Source organism: Macrosteles quadrilineatus, unplaced genomic scaffold (genome assembly GCF_028750875.1).
Source record: "Macrosteles quadrilineatus isolate MER2022 unplaced genomic scaffold, UCM_ALF_1.0 Scaffold_1__1_contigs__length_201487025, whole genome shotgun sequence".
Taxonomy (NCBI): domain Eukaryota; kingdom Metazoa; phylum Arthropoda; class Insecta; order Hemiptera; family Cicadellidae; genus Macrosteles; species Macrosteles quadrilineatus.
The window spans coordinates 64393785-64414705 of record NW_026542594.1 but is presented as its reverse complement, the minus strand read 5'-3'; the positions used below and the strand labels follow the sequence as shown (position 1 = coordinate 64414705).

The window sequence follows — 20921 nt, the reverse complement described above, 5'->3', positions numbered from 1 at the left end:
TTCAAAACTATCTTTTCTTCACCATCGGAGTACTCGGCTGGGCCAGAATTCCTATTAATTGAGATTAGTTTATCTGGAGCAGATGCACTGTTACTAGGAGTGTGCTACCGCCCACCAAGATCAGGGCATCTGCTCAATTTTGAAAATGCCTTGCTTAATGAAATGTTCAGATACAGTCATGTTTTGATCATGGGTGATTTCAACACTGAATTACTATCGTCGACTCATAACTTTGAACACAGACAGCTGACTACTATGTTTGAATCATGTAACCTAACTGTACTTCCACTCGATCCCACACATCATGTTGCCAATTCTGATACCCTCTTAGATCTAATCGTAGTGTCCAATCATCAAGATATCATTCACCATGGGCAGCTTTCAGTCCCTTCAATATCCAAATATGACCTCATTTTCTGTGTGTACTCAATCAAATCTCCTAAACCCAAAGCAAAGCTTATTAATTATCGGGATCTTAAAAATGTGAATGTGGCACAATTCATGTTAGACGTTCAACAAACTCCGTGGCACTTCATTCAAAATTTAAATTCCTTCGATGAAATGGTTCAGGAGCTAAATTCTTTAATATTAAATCTTTTTGACAAACATGCTCCCATCCTAACAAAGTGCGTGACAAAACAAAGACCTGTTCCATGGATGACCCCTGAAATCAAAAGTTTGATGGCTAAACGTGATAGCTTAGGTAGAAGAGCTAGGCACTCCAACAATATCAAACTAAAAAAAAAATATTGTAATCTTAATCTTCGTAATCGAGTTAAACAGCTTTTGCGAAATTCCAAACTCAGATACATTCATTCACTTTTTGAAAATCAAAAACAGCCATCGAGAGTTTTATGGCGTAAAGTTAAAAGTCTTGGGCTTGGGAAACAATTTGATTCACAACCAGTACCCATCCCTCTAAATGAGTTAAACGTTTACTTTTCTTCTAGCAGTCAAAATACCAATCAGCATAAAGTCAATAGTTACTTGAATGAATTAGTCAACTCTCCAACCCCACAACTGGGATATCCTGAGTTTAATTTCAAACCAGTTAATCAGTCTGATGTTTTGATGGTTATTCGCAGAATCCAAAGCAATGCTATTGGTTCTGATGGGATATCTATCCGCTTTATCAACGACATCCTCTACGCAATCCTTCCTACTATCGCGTACATTTTTAATGCATCTTTGAGGCAATGTTCTTTCCCTTCATTTTGGAAGTCTGCCATTGTCCGTCCCCTAAAAAAGATCTCAGCACCAACCCTGGTTGGGGATTTCAGGCCGATAAGAATTTTGCCCGCTCTTTCTAAAGGCCTAGAAAGGATCGTTCACTGTCAAATCACTGAATTCATCACTGAAAATAACATTCTATCTGACTATCAATCTGGTTTCAGATCAGCGCACAGTACAGAAACAGCACTCCTTCGAGTGACTGAAGACATTAGACTCGCTATGGAGTGTCGACAAGGAACGATTCTAACTCTGTTTGATTTTTCCAAAGCATTTGGCTGTGTTAATCATGACTTGCTGGTGCAGAAATTAAGGGCAATAGGGTTTTCCCATAATTCTCTTAAAAGGCTGAGATCTTATCTGTCAGATAGGCAGCAATGTGTGGAGGTTGGTGACACAAGATCAGACTGGATGACCGTTACATGCGGTGTGCCCCAAGGATCAATCCTTGGACCACTGCTCTTTGTACTGTACGTCAACGACATAAACTCGACCTTGACCAACTGTAAACACCACATGTACGCTGACGACTTACAAATATATGACCATTTTACTGCAAACAACGAAAATGACTGTCTCAGAAGGATCAATGAAGATGTCAATAGTTACTTGGACTGTGAATCATGGACTGAGACTAAATCATGAAAAGACAAAACCGATTGTAATCTGCCACCCTCGACTTCGCCCTTCAATTGACTTAGACTCAAACCCAATCACAGTGATTGGGCTTAGCACTTCCCTACTACGACAAAGTAAAGAATCTTGGCATATCTTTCAACTCTTCACTTACTTGGGACACAGCGACACAGCAGTCACGAACACACGAAAAAAGGCTTTTGCCTCCATACATTCACTGAAACGATTGCAGAACTTTTTGCAACAACACACAAAACTTCATTTAATCAAATCACTTCAGTTACTGCAACTCATTGATCAATGACATGACTGTGATTCAGGCGGGTATGCTCCAGCGGTCTCAGAATTACGCTTTGAGATTATTTGTCTATGGTCTGCGGCGTTAGGAGCATATCACGCCATACTACCCTGAGGCAAACATCTTGAAATTAAATTATCAAAGATCAATCAAAATTTTGTCATTGGTCTTTTTAATTTTGAAATCAGGCTCCCCGAAATATTTTACATCAGATTTTAAATTTGTGTCTCAAGGTAGTTCACGAATTTCTCGTTCTTCTTAGATCACATTGTGTATACCTCATCATGTGACCACCGCTTATGACAGGGCTTTTGTTGTTACCACTTGCCGTCTTTGGGACAGCCTACCCCTACACATCCCTTAATCCCTTGATAAACGCTCCCAGTTTGTGGCGGCACTAAAAAATCTCTACTTTGAGCAAATGGTCTCAGCTGGCGTGTCCTAGGGCTTCTGCGTCTTTGCGCGATTGCTGGTGCGTATGCGTGTGAGAGTGTGAACGTGTTTTCTTTTGTATATTCTATTTATAATAATTACTAATTTTTAAATTGAATTTTTGTTTAACATGTTCTTGATGTGTTAAATACCTATATATATTTATATTACATTAAGAAATTTCATTGTATTTTTATTTATTTATATTTAAGTTTGTCAGGTTAAGTGTAAGAGAGGGCCATGTGGCCCTAACTTTGCCTGGTAAAATAAAAAATTTTTCATTTAATTTAATATCTTTATATTTGTTACCTTTTTTTTGCTACAGCTCTCTGTAGGATTTCAATATGTTGCTATGCTCTAACTTTAGGTCATAAAAATAAGATAGGCCAAAGCCAAGTTTCTAGTTTTTATCGAGTTTCCCATGTAGGTTATTCTTATGGAGAAAATGAAAACTGTTGTAGTTTACTTGTTTATGGATATTATAAGTTGATCAAATGTGGCAAATTTATTTATTTCATCCTATACTATTGACGTTAGGTCAAAAAACACTGTTTACCTTCCCCGTAGCAGCAAACCACTAAAGCAAAGCACTCGTTAAATCTAATGTTATTTAAATTGAGAATAAATATGTCTTATTTATAGAAATATTTTTGTAAATATGTAATCAGACAAGTTTAAATTCGCTTAGTCTGCAGGTTTGCTTCGGCGGGGGTATTTTGCATAGCCAAGTAACTTTGAAATAGGTAAGTTAGGTTTTATGCTACAAGCCATCTACATGAAATTATTAGTTATTACTTTTTTGTATAAATAGGCTAATTTCAGTTTTCAAGGACTAAAGCTGCAAGTAAACAAATAACCCTTCATAACTACAATTTATAAAGATTTTTATAATCATACAAAAATTTTGCCTATTTAACTGGGGGAAAATAAAGAGGATCTTTGAGAAATTGGAGATGATGATGATAGGGGGGAGGAGTCCGAGAGGAAAACCAAGAAGAAGGTGAGGAGGGATGTGAGCAGTGGAGAGTGAGATAGTGGATGTTGGAGGAAGAGGGGCTGTGAACGGAGAGGCCTAGTTACATATATTCTTAAACAGCACAGTATTTAGATTTTTGATTAGACTCAAATGTTGTACAAATTTTACGAGATGTATACATTTTTGACAATTTTTTTTACCTTCAGGCAGATGCCGTTACGTTGAATGGAGTTTGCGACATCCTCCAGTGGAGCACTCAGGGCTCGGTTGACCTCGGACAAGAAGAACATGTCCCAGTCCACGGGCACTCCAGCCGCCTGCATCAGAAATCAACCTCAACAACTCTCTTGTATGATGTATGCATGCGAATACCAGTAAGTTACAGTACAGGGTAAAAATTATATTAGATATATTATTTTTAACTCCTACATCAAATCTACATTATCTTCTATATAAATAAAATTAGAGTTTTGTCTGTACTTTGCTCAGAATTATATACTTTTAGGTTATTTTTACGTTTTATACATTAAAGAAGCAGAAACGAGTCTTATCTCTATTTCTGTCTGTCTGTCTGTCTGTCTGTCTGTCTGTCTGTCTTTCCCTTTGTCTGTAACACTCAAGATGGCATTTTACGCAATCTTCTCCGTGAAGACCAGAGTACCTATCAAGATCCAAGTCATTTTAGCGAATTTCCCTATAGGGAAGTAGCTATTACCGTAGGTGGCACGGTAAGACATAGACCCGAGACCAATTTACTTTTTCATTTTGATGTCCCCAGAGGCCAAAAACACCATTCGTTCAAATTTTTATATATGTATATATATATATATATATATATATATATATAGACTTATATATATATACGTCCGTGAACGCGATAACTTGAGTAATTTTTGTCCGATTTTGATGAAATTTGGTTTAAAGGTGTAAAGCGGGATAAACTTGAATGAGTTCGCGAACCAGCATGATCGGACCATGGGAACGGGGCTTTACGGGGGGTTTTATGGGGTAAAAATTGGTTTTTCTCACTTTTGACCCTCAAAACACAAAATTTCCCAATTTCTCTTTAGACCTTTTTAAAGAGCTTAAAAAAACAATTAATTTAGTGTATAAAAGTATTTTTGTTCGGTTAATAGTAACGGAGAAAATTAAAAAAATTGTAAATTTAAAATTCCCATGTTATTCTTATGGAGAATATTGTCAAATGTTGTAGTTTGCTTGTTTATGGAAATATTTTGTATTTTGATCAAATTTATTTATTTTGTACTAAGCTATCAATATTTTACAAAAAAAAACACACTTTATTAGTTTCCTTGTAGCAGCAAACCTAGGTACTCGTTAAACCTAATGTTATTAAATAAAATATATTTAATTGAAAATCAATTAAGACAAATGGAAATTCGCTTAGTCGGCAGGTTTGCTGCGGCGGGGGTATTAATGTATTCACTGGATTGGCGAGAGTGTCTTTAGTGATTTAAATATAGCCTCACTACTTTGTAAATAAAATTACGGATGTTCAAAAATGCAGTTTTGTGCGATTTTTGTCAAATTTTCGTTCAATTTTTATCACATAATAATCGTCTATGAAATAACGAACAGCTGTTCGGATCAAGATTATTTTTTCTAGCTGTCAATGATATGTTTACAAATGTTGTTTACAAATACCGCAACCATTTCGAATCACGTTTTGAAAGCAAATCCCAACCAAGTGAGATTAAAAACGTTTTTCTTACATAACGGATTTAATTAATCGCAAGTGCAATAATATAGTCTAATAGTGTAACCGTAAATGAAATTAAATAAGTTCTTAGGTAGGTTCTTACGTAGGTACTGGTTCTTTTCCTTAGAACCGTTGGTAGCTGCTAGAATCATTTTTACGTAGGTACCAACACATCACTGTAGTTTACAAATTAGTTATCGTTGGTGTTGCACCTTATTTATTAGAGCCGTCCGTATTCAATTTAAGTGATGTCTTAACTCTGTATAAGTTTTGCTTTTTCTGTCTGGATTCCAAATATTAGCTTACCCGGTATGCTAAGAAAATGATAACCTATTTGAGTAAAACATTTGTTGGGCAAACCATCATGAATTGTTTACGCCTTTATATTGTTTATGTATCAATAGTTCGTGGCCTTTTTTGGATTGTTGTGTGTATGTCTGTTGGTAACGCATTAATGTCCTTATTTCTCAGTGTTTCACGGAATGGACAAGAGCACCTTTGATACTGAAAATGTCAACCGGAATAAAGTGTTAAATGGTGAGGTTGAGGTAGTACTTTAAATACGTTTAAGTTAACCGATGTGGAAAGTAACTTTCAATTATAGGCCTACTTTAGGGCTACGCTTCATGGATCTATAAAACATTTTTTAGTTTAATCATTGGACATATGGACCATAACGATCCGGGTGACATTTAATTGCGAAGCATTTATTTTGGCTTGAACTGTCAGATACTGTATTTGCGAAGGTTTATATATAATAGTTTTGCCAGCATATCTGCAAATATGCAAACTAACTGCTGTTCTTAATCTTAATATAAGAAGGTTTCAACTGACTACTATAAGATCCCCGTGCGTAGAACGGGCACACAGCTAGTGAAGACTAAAAATGTATTTAAAAAGTAATACTTTCACAACTGGTTCACATGATTCGACAGATATGACAAATCCCGTGGTACTGGCAAAGGAAATGTAAAAGTAAATTTTTCTATCAAATAAATTAATATTCTAGTATTATTATTAAGGGCTGGTGTATGCTGAATCTCATGCAGCCTGATGAGGTGCATTTACTAAAATTATTTTACGGCTATTGTAATTTTTCAAAGTCCCCTTGATACTCTTGAGTACCCTCTCAGCTTCATTACAAGCCACATTGTTTGAACCACACATAACAACGAGGATATCTTCAGGTCCCAAGTTTTCGCCATCAATATTATTAAAATTTAGAATGTCTTCAGCTAAACCACCTGGTCTAACAAAACCCACAGCTTCTAAAGATTTTGAGTAATTATTCACTTGAGCCGCTAGGTCACGACCATGACTGTCAGCACATATGAGCATCTTTTGTCATATTTTAATATCTTTAAATTTATTTCATACAGGTTTTTCTAACAGTTTTGGATATCTGCAGTTTGTAAGAAGTTGTTGGTATTGTTTGCATGTTATCAGGTGTAGGGAGATTTTGTTGTTTGTTGTTGCTTATGTCAGGTGGAGGAAAGCATTCCAGACAGCTAGATGTTATTACATTTTTTTCCACACTTTTGTTATTCTCCGTGTAGTCTTTTTCCAAAATTGAGATAACGCTCTCCAATGTTCTTATTGATATATAGCATTTTTTTAAAATTTCTTCCCCAAATATTACACATCTCCTGAATGTTTTATGTTGTTCCTGGTTTTGCTTGGTACATTTATCAGCATCCTCTTCAACTTGTAAAACAAATGATTCCTGGCTTCTTTTTCTTTTTTAGCAAATTTCCCATATAGGAATAAGCTATTACCATAGGTCTCATCCATGGTAAGACCTGGACCCGGGACCGATTTACTTTTTGTTTTGAGGTCCCCAGAGGATAAAAACACCACCCGTTCAAATTCATATATATATATATATATATATATATATGTGTGTGTGTGTGTGTGTCCGTTAGCACGATAGCTCGAACAAAACTTATCCGATTTTGATGAAATTTTGTATAAACGTGTAAACCTACATTTATTTGAACAAGTTGACCCAAAAACATAAAATTTAGCAATTTCTTTCCAAACTATTTTGTAGAGCTTAAAAAATAAAATAATTTAGTACATTGAAGCGTTAAAATGCGCCTAATGGTTACGGAAAAAATTCAAAAAAGTGCAAATTTAAAATTCCCATGTTATTCTTATGGAGAAAATTTAAACTGTTGTAGTGCTACAAGCCCAAAGAAGATATTGCAGTGCCATTTGACCCTGCATCAAGTTTATCATAACTAGTAGTACGCTTATTCTGCGCGTAACGGGATGAGTGAACATGAGCGCAATAATGAAGGAGTCCACCCACACCTAGCATACTTACCAGTGTCACTGGTGAACACAATAATGTTATTTGTATGGGCAAATCAACCAAATCTCAGTCAACAACAATCCTAACTTCTCGTCCATTAATTAACCAAAGTCATTGGTAATATACGTAATGGATTTCCAACAGTTATTGATAGGTGGTAAATCCATCGTTCCTGTACAAAACGTCTTTTGATTAAATAAAACCTATTTCCATATTTGTTATGAGGCCTATCATAAACAAAACTAAGCCAAACTGAACTAATCTAACTTAAATAAATTGCCAAAGCACAATGTAAGGAATCTCCAAAAAAATATCGTATTGCTTACAATGATGATTTATATCAACGATAGCGCTATTATATCATCTAAAAATGATTAAAAATCCAATAAATGTTCATCTAACTAATGAATCTAAATGCCATAAACGATTCCCACACTCCGCACTGCTTGAATTTACCACTTCCATAAGGACGGGTCCCGTCCAAGAAACGATCACTCTATTGCACCAAAACCTAATTAAGAACTCAAATCTATCTACAGAGTCAATAAATGAGTTAGTTTCACTCACTAGATTGGTACTAAATCAGAATTACTTCCGTTTCAACAACGACTATTATTCCCAGAAAGAAGGACTGGCAATGGGTTCCCCCCTCTCCAGTATTTTGGCAGAAATTTTTCTCAACAACCTGGAAAATAAACACTTGTTTTCTGATGCCAACCGTTACAGGGAAAAAATTCTGTTTTATTTCCGATATGTAGATGATACTATTGTTTTGTTCAACGGCAACAGTTGACAGTTGTCGTTACTCAACTCCTACTTATGTAATATTCACAACAACATAAAATTTACATTGGAGGAAGAAAGCCATAATCGTCTAAATTTTTTAGACCTCACCATAATAAAACATCAAAATAAGTTGGAGTTCAAAATATTCAGGAAACCAACATGCACCGACCAGACCATTAACTATGAATCCCATCATCCTTACTCACAAAAACTAGCTGTGTACAACAGTTTTGTCCACCGTTTGCTCACAATTCCGATGAATGAACAGGATTATAATGAAGAAATTAATACAATAAAATACATAGCTGTAGCAAACGCTTATCCAAGCATTATTATTGATAAACTCATCTTCAAACATAAAAATAAAATAGGAACTAAAAAAAAACAGAAAAACTACATCTCTGCAAAATATGGCACCTTCATGAGTAACAAATTTAAAAATCTTATGACAAAAAACAATATTACAGTTTCCTTCAGAACAGAGAACAAACTTGGCGCATTGTTAAAAGAGCGCAGTCCTTCATTGACGCAACCCTTAGACAGATCCGGCGTATACAAGATCAATTGTACCGATTGTACTAAATTTTACATCGGCCAGACGGCACACTCCTTTACTAAACGTTTCAAGGAACATCTCCCAAAAGCGTCAACAGTACACCAGACATCATCTTTTGCAGAACATTTAATTTCTCAAGGCTATAATTATACCAGCATTAGTAACAACATGAATATTTTACATTTCTCTAAAGACAGATTTAAATTAAACACCTTAGAAGATTTTGAGATTTATAAGGCAGTAACATCCGACCACGAAAATGTTTATCCATGTTTGCCTCCTGGATTGAATAATAATATAATAATAGGTTAAATACCTTGTATACGTCCTCAATCCAAGTCGTCTTATAAAATGACTATAGTTTCGGGGCCAACAGCCCCATTGTCAAATTTTCTGTCTTGTTAATTACCGAAACTATAGTCATTTTATAAGACGACTTGGATTGAGGACGTATACAAGGTATTTAACCTATTATTACACGAAAATGTGTTAAATGACCAACTAACGTTTTCATCCAATTTTATATATGACACTGCCATAAGGATACTGGAGAGTGGAAGTGTGTTAGACAGGACTAGAACCTAACCTGAGGTGATAAGATAACGGACGTACACCACTGCAATGACCACCCGCAGTCTGGACTTAAACTCCGTCGGGTTAGCGTCGTCTGTTGTCGTAACTGATCAGTAAATGTTTCGTGTCCGTAACGTGTTTTGTGTCGTGTGTAAATGTTTATTTATTTTTACTTGTTAAATATGACGCTCTTCATATGAAGAAAGAAGAAGTCCTTGTACCGCCTGATGATGACTCCACATAGGAGTCGAAACTAGTTGCAACTGCAATTAAATGGGTTGCTTAATAGCAGGTATTTAAACCTTTTTAACATTATTCTAACTGTCACAAAGGCTTCCCACACTCCGCAGCGCTCGCCTTGAACAATACAAGGCCAATATCAAACTACCTTACTACTCCATTTACAAAAAAAAAAAAATCAGTTTTTTTAATACTTCTTATATCTGAACTCAGAACATCTAAAATGTAACCATTTGTAACAGGAGCCTGTACATAAGATAGGCTAGTAGAATATTTAACACTTTTTTTTACAGATTCCACATACTTTTGTCATAATTCTCCTTAAAAAAAACAAAGAAAATGTGTATGCACTTGTCAATTAGTTTTAACTAGTATAAATGTTCAGCACGTTAAAATAAAAAAAACTGTTTTACTATTTTAAATAATATTAGTTATTATTATAAAGAGTTAAATTAACAATTTTCCAGAAAACAATGTACACAAACAGAGTAACAAACAGACGACACAACAAGTCCACCTGAGTTACTTAGATTTCCTTAGCAATTTAGTAATTTAGATCAGTGCTATCTGTCGGTGGCTCACATCAACTACAACAATTTTCTTAAAAAAACTGAAAAAACTAAAAGATATACGCCTAATAACAGTAATGCCACTAGAAGATGCTGATCAAGAAGTTATTTAAAAACCTGGCTAGGCCTACAAATTTAACATGGGGATGGAATGTCTAGTTGTATTATTAGTCAAAGCTAGTAGTCTACCATGACATTCTATGTCTATTAATATATGGAATGAATATATGTATTTATATACATTCTACGTCTATTAATATATGTTCTACGTCTATTAATATATATATACAGGGTGGAAAAAAGTCCCGGGACGGTAAAATATTTCAAAAAGTAATATAGATAGATAGATAGAGTTTTAAAACTTGGTACACAGTTACTGGGCATTAAGATAATTTTACAGTAGGCCTAACACATTTTTCAAAGATGGGCTATCAAATTAAAGGTCTTTGTTAAAAAATCATTGACTATTCCTATCTACATGGACTAGCTGTCGCCAATTTTTGTGTGAAAAAAGAACGTAGTTGTGTGAGCTAGTCACAGAATGCGCTAGTGTCAAAAATTCTATGTTTGTGTATTCGACAGAATTTAGTAATTTAGATCGGCGCAATCTTTAGGTGGTGGCTCACATCAACTACGACGATTATGATTAAAAATCTGGCTACAAAATTAACATGGAGATGGAATGTCTAGTTGTATTAATAGTCAGCCCCCAGAGGGGAGGTAATTGCCCGGTGTCGGAACCGGCACTTCAGGGAAGGCCACAGCTATGGACGACTGGGATTGCCAGCCCTTAGGGGAGTCCCCAGTGACATTCCTCCATCCAGGATGGTGGGGTAGCTGTCAGAGTGGCTCCTCCGTGCAGCACCTCTCACCTACCTGTGGCTGTGGTTCTATGGGCTTGCCCTGCCTATTGTGTACGACTAACATTCTGTGAGGCATACCCTCGGCTCTGGAAGTAGACTCTTCCTGGGAGGTGAAAGATGGGCAATTAATAAGCCCCCAAAGGGGAGGTAACTGCTTGGTGTTGGAATCGGCATTTCAAGTAGGCCATAGTCATGGACGACTGGGAAGGCCAGCCCCTTAGGGGGAGTACCCAGTGGCATTCCTCCATCCAGGATGGTGGGGTGTTTAGCTCTCGGAGAGATGGAAGTGCGCCATCATATCTCCCACCTACCTGTGACTTTGGTTCTATGGGTTTCGGCCCGCTTGCTGTGTGCGATCAACATTCTGTGTGGCAAATCCTCGACTTTAGAAGTAGCCTTTCCTGGAGGTGAAATCGGGTGAGTACCCGTGAGCTCACGGGGACACTGTAGGGGAACGTAACTTTCCGCAGTGTGAGGGCAACGGCTGGGCGCACTCCATCAGCCAATCCCTGTCCCTGAGCCCGGAAGGTATGGTTATCTAGAGTGTGGGGGGTTCTCCCTGGAACCTCAATTGAGCTAAGGGAACCTCATTTGAACGTATGCATAGGTCAATAAATATGCACATCAAATTAAATGTCTTTATTAGTAGAATATAATGCCACAAATTTCAGCTCAAAAGAACAACTACTAGGCTATAAAATGGCATCCGTTTAAATATTCAAAATGGCAGATTCAAGAGTTCTTTGAACGGCTGCCATTTTTGACTCGGTTGTCCGTTTTGAGTTCAAGTTTGCGGCATTGTATTCTACTACTACTTACTTGTAGTAAGGACCTTTAATTTGATGTACATATCAACCTATGCTTTAATTTAAAATTTACTTCTGACACCTAGTGGGCCGTCCCCCTGAAGAGGTAGTGTATCACTGAATCATTTGTTCAAATAGTGTTAATGCCCAGTAACTGTGTACCAAGTTTTAAAGCTCTATCTTTATTACTTTTTGAAATATTTAACCACCCCGGGACTTTTTTCCACCCTGTATGGTAGCCCTAATCACAATGATTTCAATATATATAATAATAATTATATATATAGGGACTACATACCTTGAACACTTCTTGTACAGAATATACAAGTTCTGGGCCCACACCATCTCCGGGTACTAGTGTACACTTTGTCCGTCCTTCAGTGCGAGATGTGGCAAGACTCTGAACAATACAATAATTGGTTGATTTTTTTAAATTGAAAAAAATTCTAAAATTATAAATAACCAGCTAAAGTACTCTTGAGCACACATGAACAAAAAAGGACTTTAACCTAAAAGTTTAATTTAAGTTGGAATGTCTCTTTGAACCGTTCAACGCTACTTTTTGTTATGAAATTGCGTTTAGTTACATAAATCAACTCAATTTTGTTTTGACTTCATTAGGCCGGCTTATTTTTAGTTAAATGTGGAATTGCAGCTTTAGGTAATTTAGTTTAAGAATATTTTACTAAAACATGAGCATATACTTCATATAAATAAAATCCTGATTAAGTTAGTTGGATAAATCAAGTTGTATCATTTAGCTGGGTGGATAAAGTGCTTGCCTAACAATCAAAACTTGCTGGTTAGGTCCAGGTTTGAAACCAGACCCAGCTGCAAACAATTATAGAACAGCTAATGGTCCTGGCTCAAGAAACAGCTGATTTTAGTCAGTTATAAAGTTACATTAAACTATCTCACTCCATTCTACACTCACTCTCCATTTATATTCAGTTTTATACATACAAACCATTATGACTTAAAGCATTCCCTACATAAACACTATACATCTTACTAATATTATAAATGTGAAAGTTTGTGTGTTTGTTTGTTTGTTTGAAGTTCAATCACGCATTAACTACTGGACAGATTGGGCTGAAATTTGGCATGATGATAGCTCACATTCCCGATTAACATATACGCATATTCTTATCTCAAAAATCCTTTCGGGCTCCGCCCCAGTGGCTCTGTAGTTCCCCATGTTAACCTTATGAGTATTCATATTAAAGGGAATTAAAGAATTTAGTCAGCTGTTTCAATTAACAAAATTGGTTCTATGATATGGAAAAGCATTAAAAAGTTATAACATTTACCAACAGGGTGCAGCACTATATTTTTGCACTATTATTAAAATAGCTAATTTGAACTAAGCAGCAATAAAAACTGTGATACGCAATGAAAACTAACTGTCAAAGTAGGATTGTTTACAGTTATACCTATGTTTTTAATTTCATGAATGGTTTGTGATATTTTGCAAAATTTGAGAATTTATTTTTCTCTATTACGTGAAGTGGTAGAACATTATGGCTATGGTAGATGTGTCATGATATAGAATACTGTAAATTTAAAGAAGCAAATTTGATCAAACTGTGTCCTCCCTCATTGCAAACACAAAGCACGAGCATAACTTCAATAAGCATTTTGTACTTATATGCCAACCCCGTACGAAGGACGGGTACTCTGCTAGTAGTGTTTATATAGTTAATGCTTAAAGTATAAAATGTGCATTGATTTGCCGCCAATGAGGTGAGGATTGCAGTTACAGTTCCGTAGAGAACCTGTGTTGTATTATTAGATGAAATGTTAGCTTGATATATAATAGTATTTGATACTTTTATACTTATACTCTTAACTGAAATGAAATGGCTACCGTTTTCACTTGAGAGTGATATTGATTTAAGTATTAAATACTAGGTGCATGCTTATTCTTCCAAAGTGTGGACAAAACGAAGCTAGTGTCCGCGAGAGTAAAGAAGTCCCTTGAGCCAGAGCAATACGAAGCTATGTTTGGAGGGTATCGCGCACTATTTGTAGGCGCTATGCATCTGGGCGCCTCGCCTCAATGTCTGTCTGTAAACAACTGTTGTAAACATAATTACTCATATCTTTGTTTTGGTAAGTGGATTATCATCATGTGGTCACGTCATTTGATTCATTGCAGTCTTGTGTGTTCGCGTAGTGAGTTATTTTGTTTTGGACAGTCCTTGTAGCTATGGATTTAAGAAAACGTGGTGCTACTATACATAGTGGAGAGAGGGATTTAATTAGACGGGTGATCGAGTGTTGTGACAACGAATGTAAAGACAAAAATTTATTAGAACCCATAGAAAAGGCAACAGAACGTGCTGCAAACTTTTGTAAAGTTCCAGAAAAAACTATTAAACGAATTAGAAAAGCCGGCAAACAAACTCCGGATGAAAAATTCTGTACACCCGGGGTAAAACGCAAGAAGGCTGACTACCATAAAGTACAAACAGATAGCTTTGATAAGCGTGTAATTGTAGATGTAATACGCGATTTTTACAAGAACAAAAAAATTGTCCCTACATGTAAAAAACTATTACCTGTCTGTTTTGAGAGAAAGAATTAATTTTAAATGGAGCGAATGGGCACTTCGGCGTCTCTATTGGGTCAAACGAAGGGTTTTTGCTTGTTTTCGTGTTTTCTTGATTCTTGATTTTGCTTAGGTTTATGGTAATAGGATTAATAACTTTAATAATAAGTCCAAACTATATTTTAAAAGCTCATTTTATTTATTTAATATAGATTCATTTATATATGTCTTATATCAACAATTAAGACCAATAAAACTGTAAAACGATTATTTAAAAATACTTTTTTGTGTTACAGAGCCTAGCCTACTGAAATTGGAGTTTATTGCCTTTCTTTATTTTTAATGTTAAAAACAACATTGCTATAACTTTTAACCATAGTGATAAGTTACTTGTTCTGTGAATAACACTTTTCAATGTCAAGAAATCATCCTTTATTGTCATTATGCATAGGGCAAATTGTGCCTCAACCTAGTTGGTGCAGAAAACAGTATTCAGCGACTTATCCTGAAATCGGCTTTTAGTTTAAACATGTTGAAAATTGTAAAGTAAAAATAACATGTAGGCCTACTTGGCTATGTAACAAGTTGGCTATAGTAGGCTTGTTCTTGCAAGGACTAAACAGATATATTCCTAATAATTGAACTTGGAACTTGGTATTCGTCTTAAACCATAGCATAGCCTAGGAATAATCCTATACACAAGCTGTTAGCAGGAGCAAACTATGCAATTTTTTTAAATGTAAGTTTCATGTTATATGGAAATTTTTCGTTACAATTATCATGTAGTCTAGGCATATCTTAACAGCTAACAGCTGTTGTTTTGTTAATTTAGTAAACATTTGAAAAATATTCGTAATCTAACCAAGGAAGGGCTTGTGATGATGAACCACAATCAACAGCTGAAGCAAAGGTTGATAGACCAGCTTTCTCATTATTTTAAGGTTTAGTGTTGGTGTCCATTAAAACCCAAGTTGAAACACTATCGATATAATAAACAGTGTTGGGAAGTAGCGCGCTACAAGTAGCGACGCTACAGTAGCGCGCTACTTTTTTTGTAGCGTTAGCTGTAGCTACGCTACTTTTAAGATTTTGTAGCTTTAGCTGTAGCTAGCTACATTTTTAAAGTAGTTGTAGCGGAATTTTAGCTACTTTTCTCGCTACATTAACATTGATTGAGATAGAGATTTTTAACACAACCTTACGTGAAACAACCTTTTTCAAACTGAGATTTTCAAGAAAATTAGGCCTACATTCTTGGCTTCATACAGCTGGTCACAGTCGTTACATTACCTATTACAACGTTGCGTGGACATGGAGGCCATTATCTGAGTGTTATCCACATTTTTGGCTCTCATTTCCTTCATTTGCTACTCTATGATTACTGTCAGATAAAATAAAATCGCTAGATGCAGACGACGTTCAAACGTTACCGGTGACAAGAGAAGCTATTGAATGCTTGCAAGTGATTGACAGGGAAATTAGTTTCTGATTTAATTTAGTTTCTTTATTGTATCAATTTAGTTTAAACTTGGGTTTGAAACCAACACTAATCCTTAAAATAATGAGAAAGCTGGTCTATCAACCTTTGCTTCAGCTATTGATTGTGGTTCATCATCACAAGCCCTTCCTTGGTTAGATTACAAAGATTTTTCAAAGGTTAACTAAATGAACGAAGAGGAAATTTCCTGATGAGATTTAAGATTTGCCTAGAATACATAATAATTGTAACGAAAAAATCTCCATATAACCTGAAACTTGCATTGAAAAAATAGCATACATACAGTAGTTTACTCCTGCTAACAGCTCTTGTCAAGGACTATTCCTAGGCTATGCTATTGGATTAATACAAATACCAAGTTCAATTAATAGGAATATATCTGTTTAGTCCTTGTAAGAACAAGCCTACTATAGCCAACTTGTTACAAAGTCAAGTACGCCTAAATGTTATTTTTACTTAACAATTATCAACATGTTTAAATTAAAAGCCGATTTCAGGATAAGTTGCTGAATACTGTTTTCTGCACCAACTTTTGTTGAAGCACAATTTGACTTATGCATAATGACAAAGGACGATTTCTTGACATTGAAAAGTGTTATTCATAGAACAAGTAACATATTACTATGGTTAAAAGTTATAGAAATGTCGTTTTTGACATTAAAAATAACAAAAGGCAATAAACTCCAATTTCAGTAGGCTAGGCTCTGTAACACAAAAAAAGTATTTTTAAATAATCGTTTTACAGCTTTATTGTTTTTAATAGTTGATAAAAGACATCCTATAAATGAATGTAGGCCTATATTAAAGAAATAAAATGGGCTTTTAAAATATAGTGTGGTTGTATGTCCTTTGAACTTAATGAAATTTACATATAAGATGCTTAAAAATAATACAATATTTAAAAAAAAGTGTTTAAATGTTAAAGAAAAAAACACCCAACTAACTTATTTTGGTTCTGTTGTTGTAATGTTAGGTTTATATAGTTGCAATTAATTTTACATTTACCTAATGTGCGTGGAAAACGTCTTTGGAAAAGTAGCTAAAATTGTAGCTATAGCTACGTTTCATTGTAGCTGTAGTTGTAGCTAGCTACTTTCTCGGAACTGCAGCTGTAGCTGTAGCTAAGCTACTTTTTTTGGAAATGTAGCAGTAGTTGTAGCTAGGTAGCTACATTTTTAAAGTAGCTTCCCCAACACTGATAATAAAGAAACAAAATTGATTACTAATTTCCCTGCCAACCACTTGCAAGCATTCAATAGCTTCTCTTGTCACCGGTAACGTTTAAACATCTTCTGCATCTAGCGATTTTATTTTATCTGACAGGTAATCATAGAGTAGGTAGTAAATTGGAAATGAGAGCAAAAATTGTGGATTGTATAACACTCATTTAATGGCCTCCATGTCCACACAACGTTGTAATAGGGAATGAAACGGCTGCAACCAGCTGTATGAAGCCAAGAATGTAGGCCTAATTTCTTTGAAAATCTCAGTTTGAAAGAGGTTGTTTCACGTAAGGTTGAGGTTATGATAAAAATCACTATCTCAAACAATGTTAATGTAGCGAGAAAAGTAGCTAAAATTCTGCTACAACTACTTTAAAAATGTAGCTAGCTACAGCTAAAGCTACAAAATCTTAAAAGTAGCGTAGCTACAGCTAACGCTACAAAAAAAGTAGCGTGCTACTGTAGCGTCGCTACTTGTAGCGCGCTACTTCCCAACACTGTGTAGCCTACCGGTAATATGCATTCACCATAAGTATATTCATGGATCAAATAATTATTTGGGATTAATGCTTTCAAACTCGGATTTAATAAAGATTTAATTGTATTGTATTTTATTGGTATTTACATTTAACTAAACAAAAATTATAAAGTAGAAAGGTTATTAATTTGCCTTAGTAACACTAGAAAACGGGTTTCCTTCGATTGTATGACTATGCAACAAAATATTATGACGTAGATTTATAAAAAATATACAGATATTAAATACAACAATTAAGCCTTAAAACTAGCAGGGAGCAGCATCAAGACGGCTCTACAGTAATTGTTGCGCGAAACGTTCGAGCGTAACGCCTTCAAACTACGAATAGGCCGGAGCTCAGGGGACTTCTTTACTCTCGCGGACAGTAGTGAATAAGGCTGAGCTGGTTAGTAAGGCGACCAGACTACACCATAGTACACTAGATTGGCACACAAAGGACTTCTGTGAATCCTTTGAATGTTCTGAATCCTCATACTAAAAGGAAGAAAAAAGTTTATATTTATGTCTGAAAATGAATATTTACCCAGATATCCGCCATATTGTATTTTAAACAAAACCATTTATCTGTGAAATTTTTCATTCGATGATTATAAGCATGTTAACATACACAAAACCTATTATGGAAAAATAATAAAGTTAGTCCGATTGTAAATTTCAAAATGGTGGCCGTTTGAGTTTTATATGTAGCTAGCCTAACTTAAATAACTCAAAAACGTCTAATAATATGAAAAAATGACAAGAATACTTTTTTTTAGCATTTTTAATCCCCTATCAAACAATACCATCAAAAAGATCGGACGACATATAATTGAAATAGGCCTACCAACATTTTTGGAGTAAAAATGAGGCAAAGTTAGTAAATTAGGCAAGGTGAACTGTAGGCCTACTGATCAATTTTAGTGGCAGTGACCAGGATCCGAACCCATGACATTGCTGCCTTGGGACAGATGTCCGTGACGCTACCAACTGAGCCACCGACTCCCCTAAACATGTAATTAACTACATGTAATTAGTCAACCGAGTCCATCCTATATAATCTCCATAATGTGACGAAATTACTTTTATAAAAACATTGTTGACTACAGAATCACTTGAAATGTTTCTATAGTCAACTATGTCATTATATTTAATCAACGATGTTATTCTTCTCATCAACCATGTTACTCTCCTCACTTAACCTGAACTTGTGACGGGTGTAGCAGACTAGCACTATGCAGCACAGTATGAGTATGAGTATTTTTGTTTTGTGTTCTAGTTGTAGTGTAGTAAAATGACAACACTAGGCCTATTGCTGATGACAGCATCAGAGTGAGTTAAGTACCGGTAGTAAAGTACAAAAGTTTTTACTTCCAGTTCTTTGTCGTGTGGTTGAAAAGAGTCAGCTGTTTAAGCTTAGTTAACCCACAGTTCATTCCACTTGTAAATGTCATCCATCTTAGGCTAAAACCTTGTTTATTGTACTGTTGTATATTTTTACAGCAATAGCTTGAGAAATATTCATCAGCAGTGAGAAATAATGGTATATTTGGATTCAGGAGGTAAAAACCTATAAATTAAGATATCAAAATTAAAAATTGGTTTGGAGGCACCTATACTAAATAACATAAATACCAAAAGTGTTAAGATGGGAACCAAATTGTTTTTAAACTAAAAATGAGAATAATATACTAGATTATAAAAGAAATAGCAAACAGGCAGTACTCCGGGATTGGCTGCTTGGGTACATTTCCATATCTGTTGGCACAAACAACCGAATTAAAATATCGATCGATATATCGTTTGGTTAGTTAAGTTTAAGGTTAATCTAACCAAACGATATATCGAATTAAACAATTGAATAATCAATATTACTCATTCAGTTGTTTGTGCCAACAGATATGGAAGTGTACCCGGCTGCTTTACCATCCTTTCTACGGCGTTGGAGAGTTCTTGGACTGGAGAGCCCTGATTCTTTAAAGACACTCTCAAAAGAAGTTGATGTAAATAATTGACACAATTTTCAATCTTAGCGATTTGTAAATAAAGATCTGTTTCTCTCTGTCAGTTTAATATTTTATTTAAAGTCTGGTAGGCCTAACTTACATTTTAGCGATTTCTTCAATTCCAAATTAGAAGATTAGGCCTATCAATAAGGCTCAATATTAGTCAATTAAAAAACTGAGTTAATTGGAGTTTTGAGAAATACTTATGTAAAATAAAGTGGTGTGTAACTTATGCATAAAGTTTGTGCTTGGCCTAGGCTATGTTTTGTACATTATCAACAAGACCGTAGTGACAACACATAGGCTAGACATTTATAAATTAAAATTAAAATAATTAATTGTGTACTCACTGAAAATTCAGTAGAAGACGAATGAATTCCTCTGAAGGACAAGGAAAGAATTCCGTTTTGGGTGCACTACAACAAAAGACATAAGATTATGTACCTATCATATGATTACTTAAGGCAACAACAAACATTTGTTGTAAACAGTGTTACTTACTTTTGATAGTAAAGAAGAAACTTGTCTACTTAGGGCCATAACTAATCTAAAGTAATATTTGATTCGCTAAAGTAAAACTATTCTTAAAAATAAATTGGTTAATTAAGGCCACAAATTGTGGCAAGCAAAGCGTTTCGAAAGGTGGTCAGAAAATTAAGAAAAGAAAGAATAGGGCAATGGGAAAAAGAGAAGACGAATAAGACGATAGCCAAGCAGAGCAGACGACTCTAGGTAAAAAACCCCTCGGAAGTCAGCTGAGTTAGAGAAAACTTTTAAGCCACTACATTCGGGCTTAAGTATTTTATCGTTGAGTGAACGATTATTTTATATAGTTTTATGTTTTATATTTTATTTGCTACTAGCTGTGTACCCGTTCTACGCACGGGGATCTTATAGTAATCAGTTGAAACCTTCTTATATAAAGAACAGCAGTCGGTTTGCATATGTTCAGATATGCTGGCCAAACTATTTATTATACATAACTTCATTTTATGTCGTTTGTTGTTGTTCCGGATCGGTATGACAATCAATAAAAGGCTAAATTACCTGTGTCCGCTGGTCGATCCTAATGATCCTATTACAGGAGATGGATTTCGGCGAAATTAAATCGCCATCATCAGTCCTAAAGG

The 20921-nt window shown here is 35.3% G+C and overlaps 1 protein-coding gene across 1 annotated transcript in view; it reads right to left on the bottom strand.

The window, feature by feature from the left end:
• The window catches only part of LOC128983384 (isocitrate dehydrogenase [NAD] subunit beta, mitochondrial), a 48236-nt gene extending 27758 nt beyond the window's left edge, over positions 1-20478 (bottom strand). The window contains exons 1-4 of the mRNA XM_054402648.1: positions 20293-20478; positions 20142-20207; positions 12298-12399; positions 3773-3889 (exon numbers count right to left, since the gene is read on the bottom strand). Of these exons, the coding sequence (XP_054258623.1) occupies positions 3773-3889; positions 12298-12399; positions 20142-20207; positions 20293-20331 (324 nt within the window). The 5' untranslated portion in view covers positions 20332-20478. The remainder of the gene's footprint in view (positions 1-3772; positions 3890-12297; positions 12400-20141; positions 20208-20292) is intronic.
• Between the last annotated feature and the right edge of the window lie 443 nt (positions 20479-20921).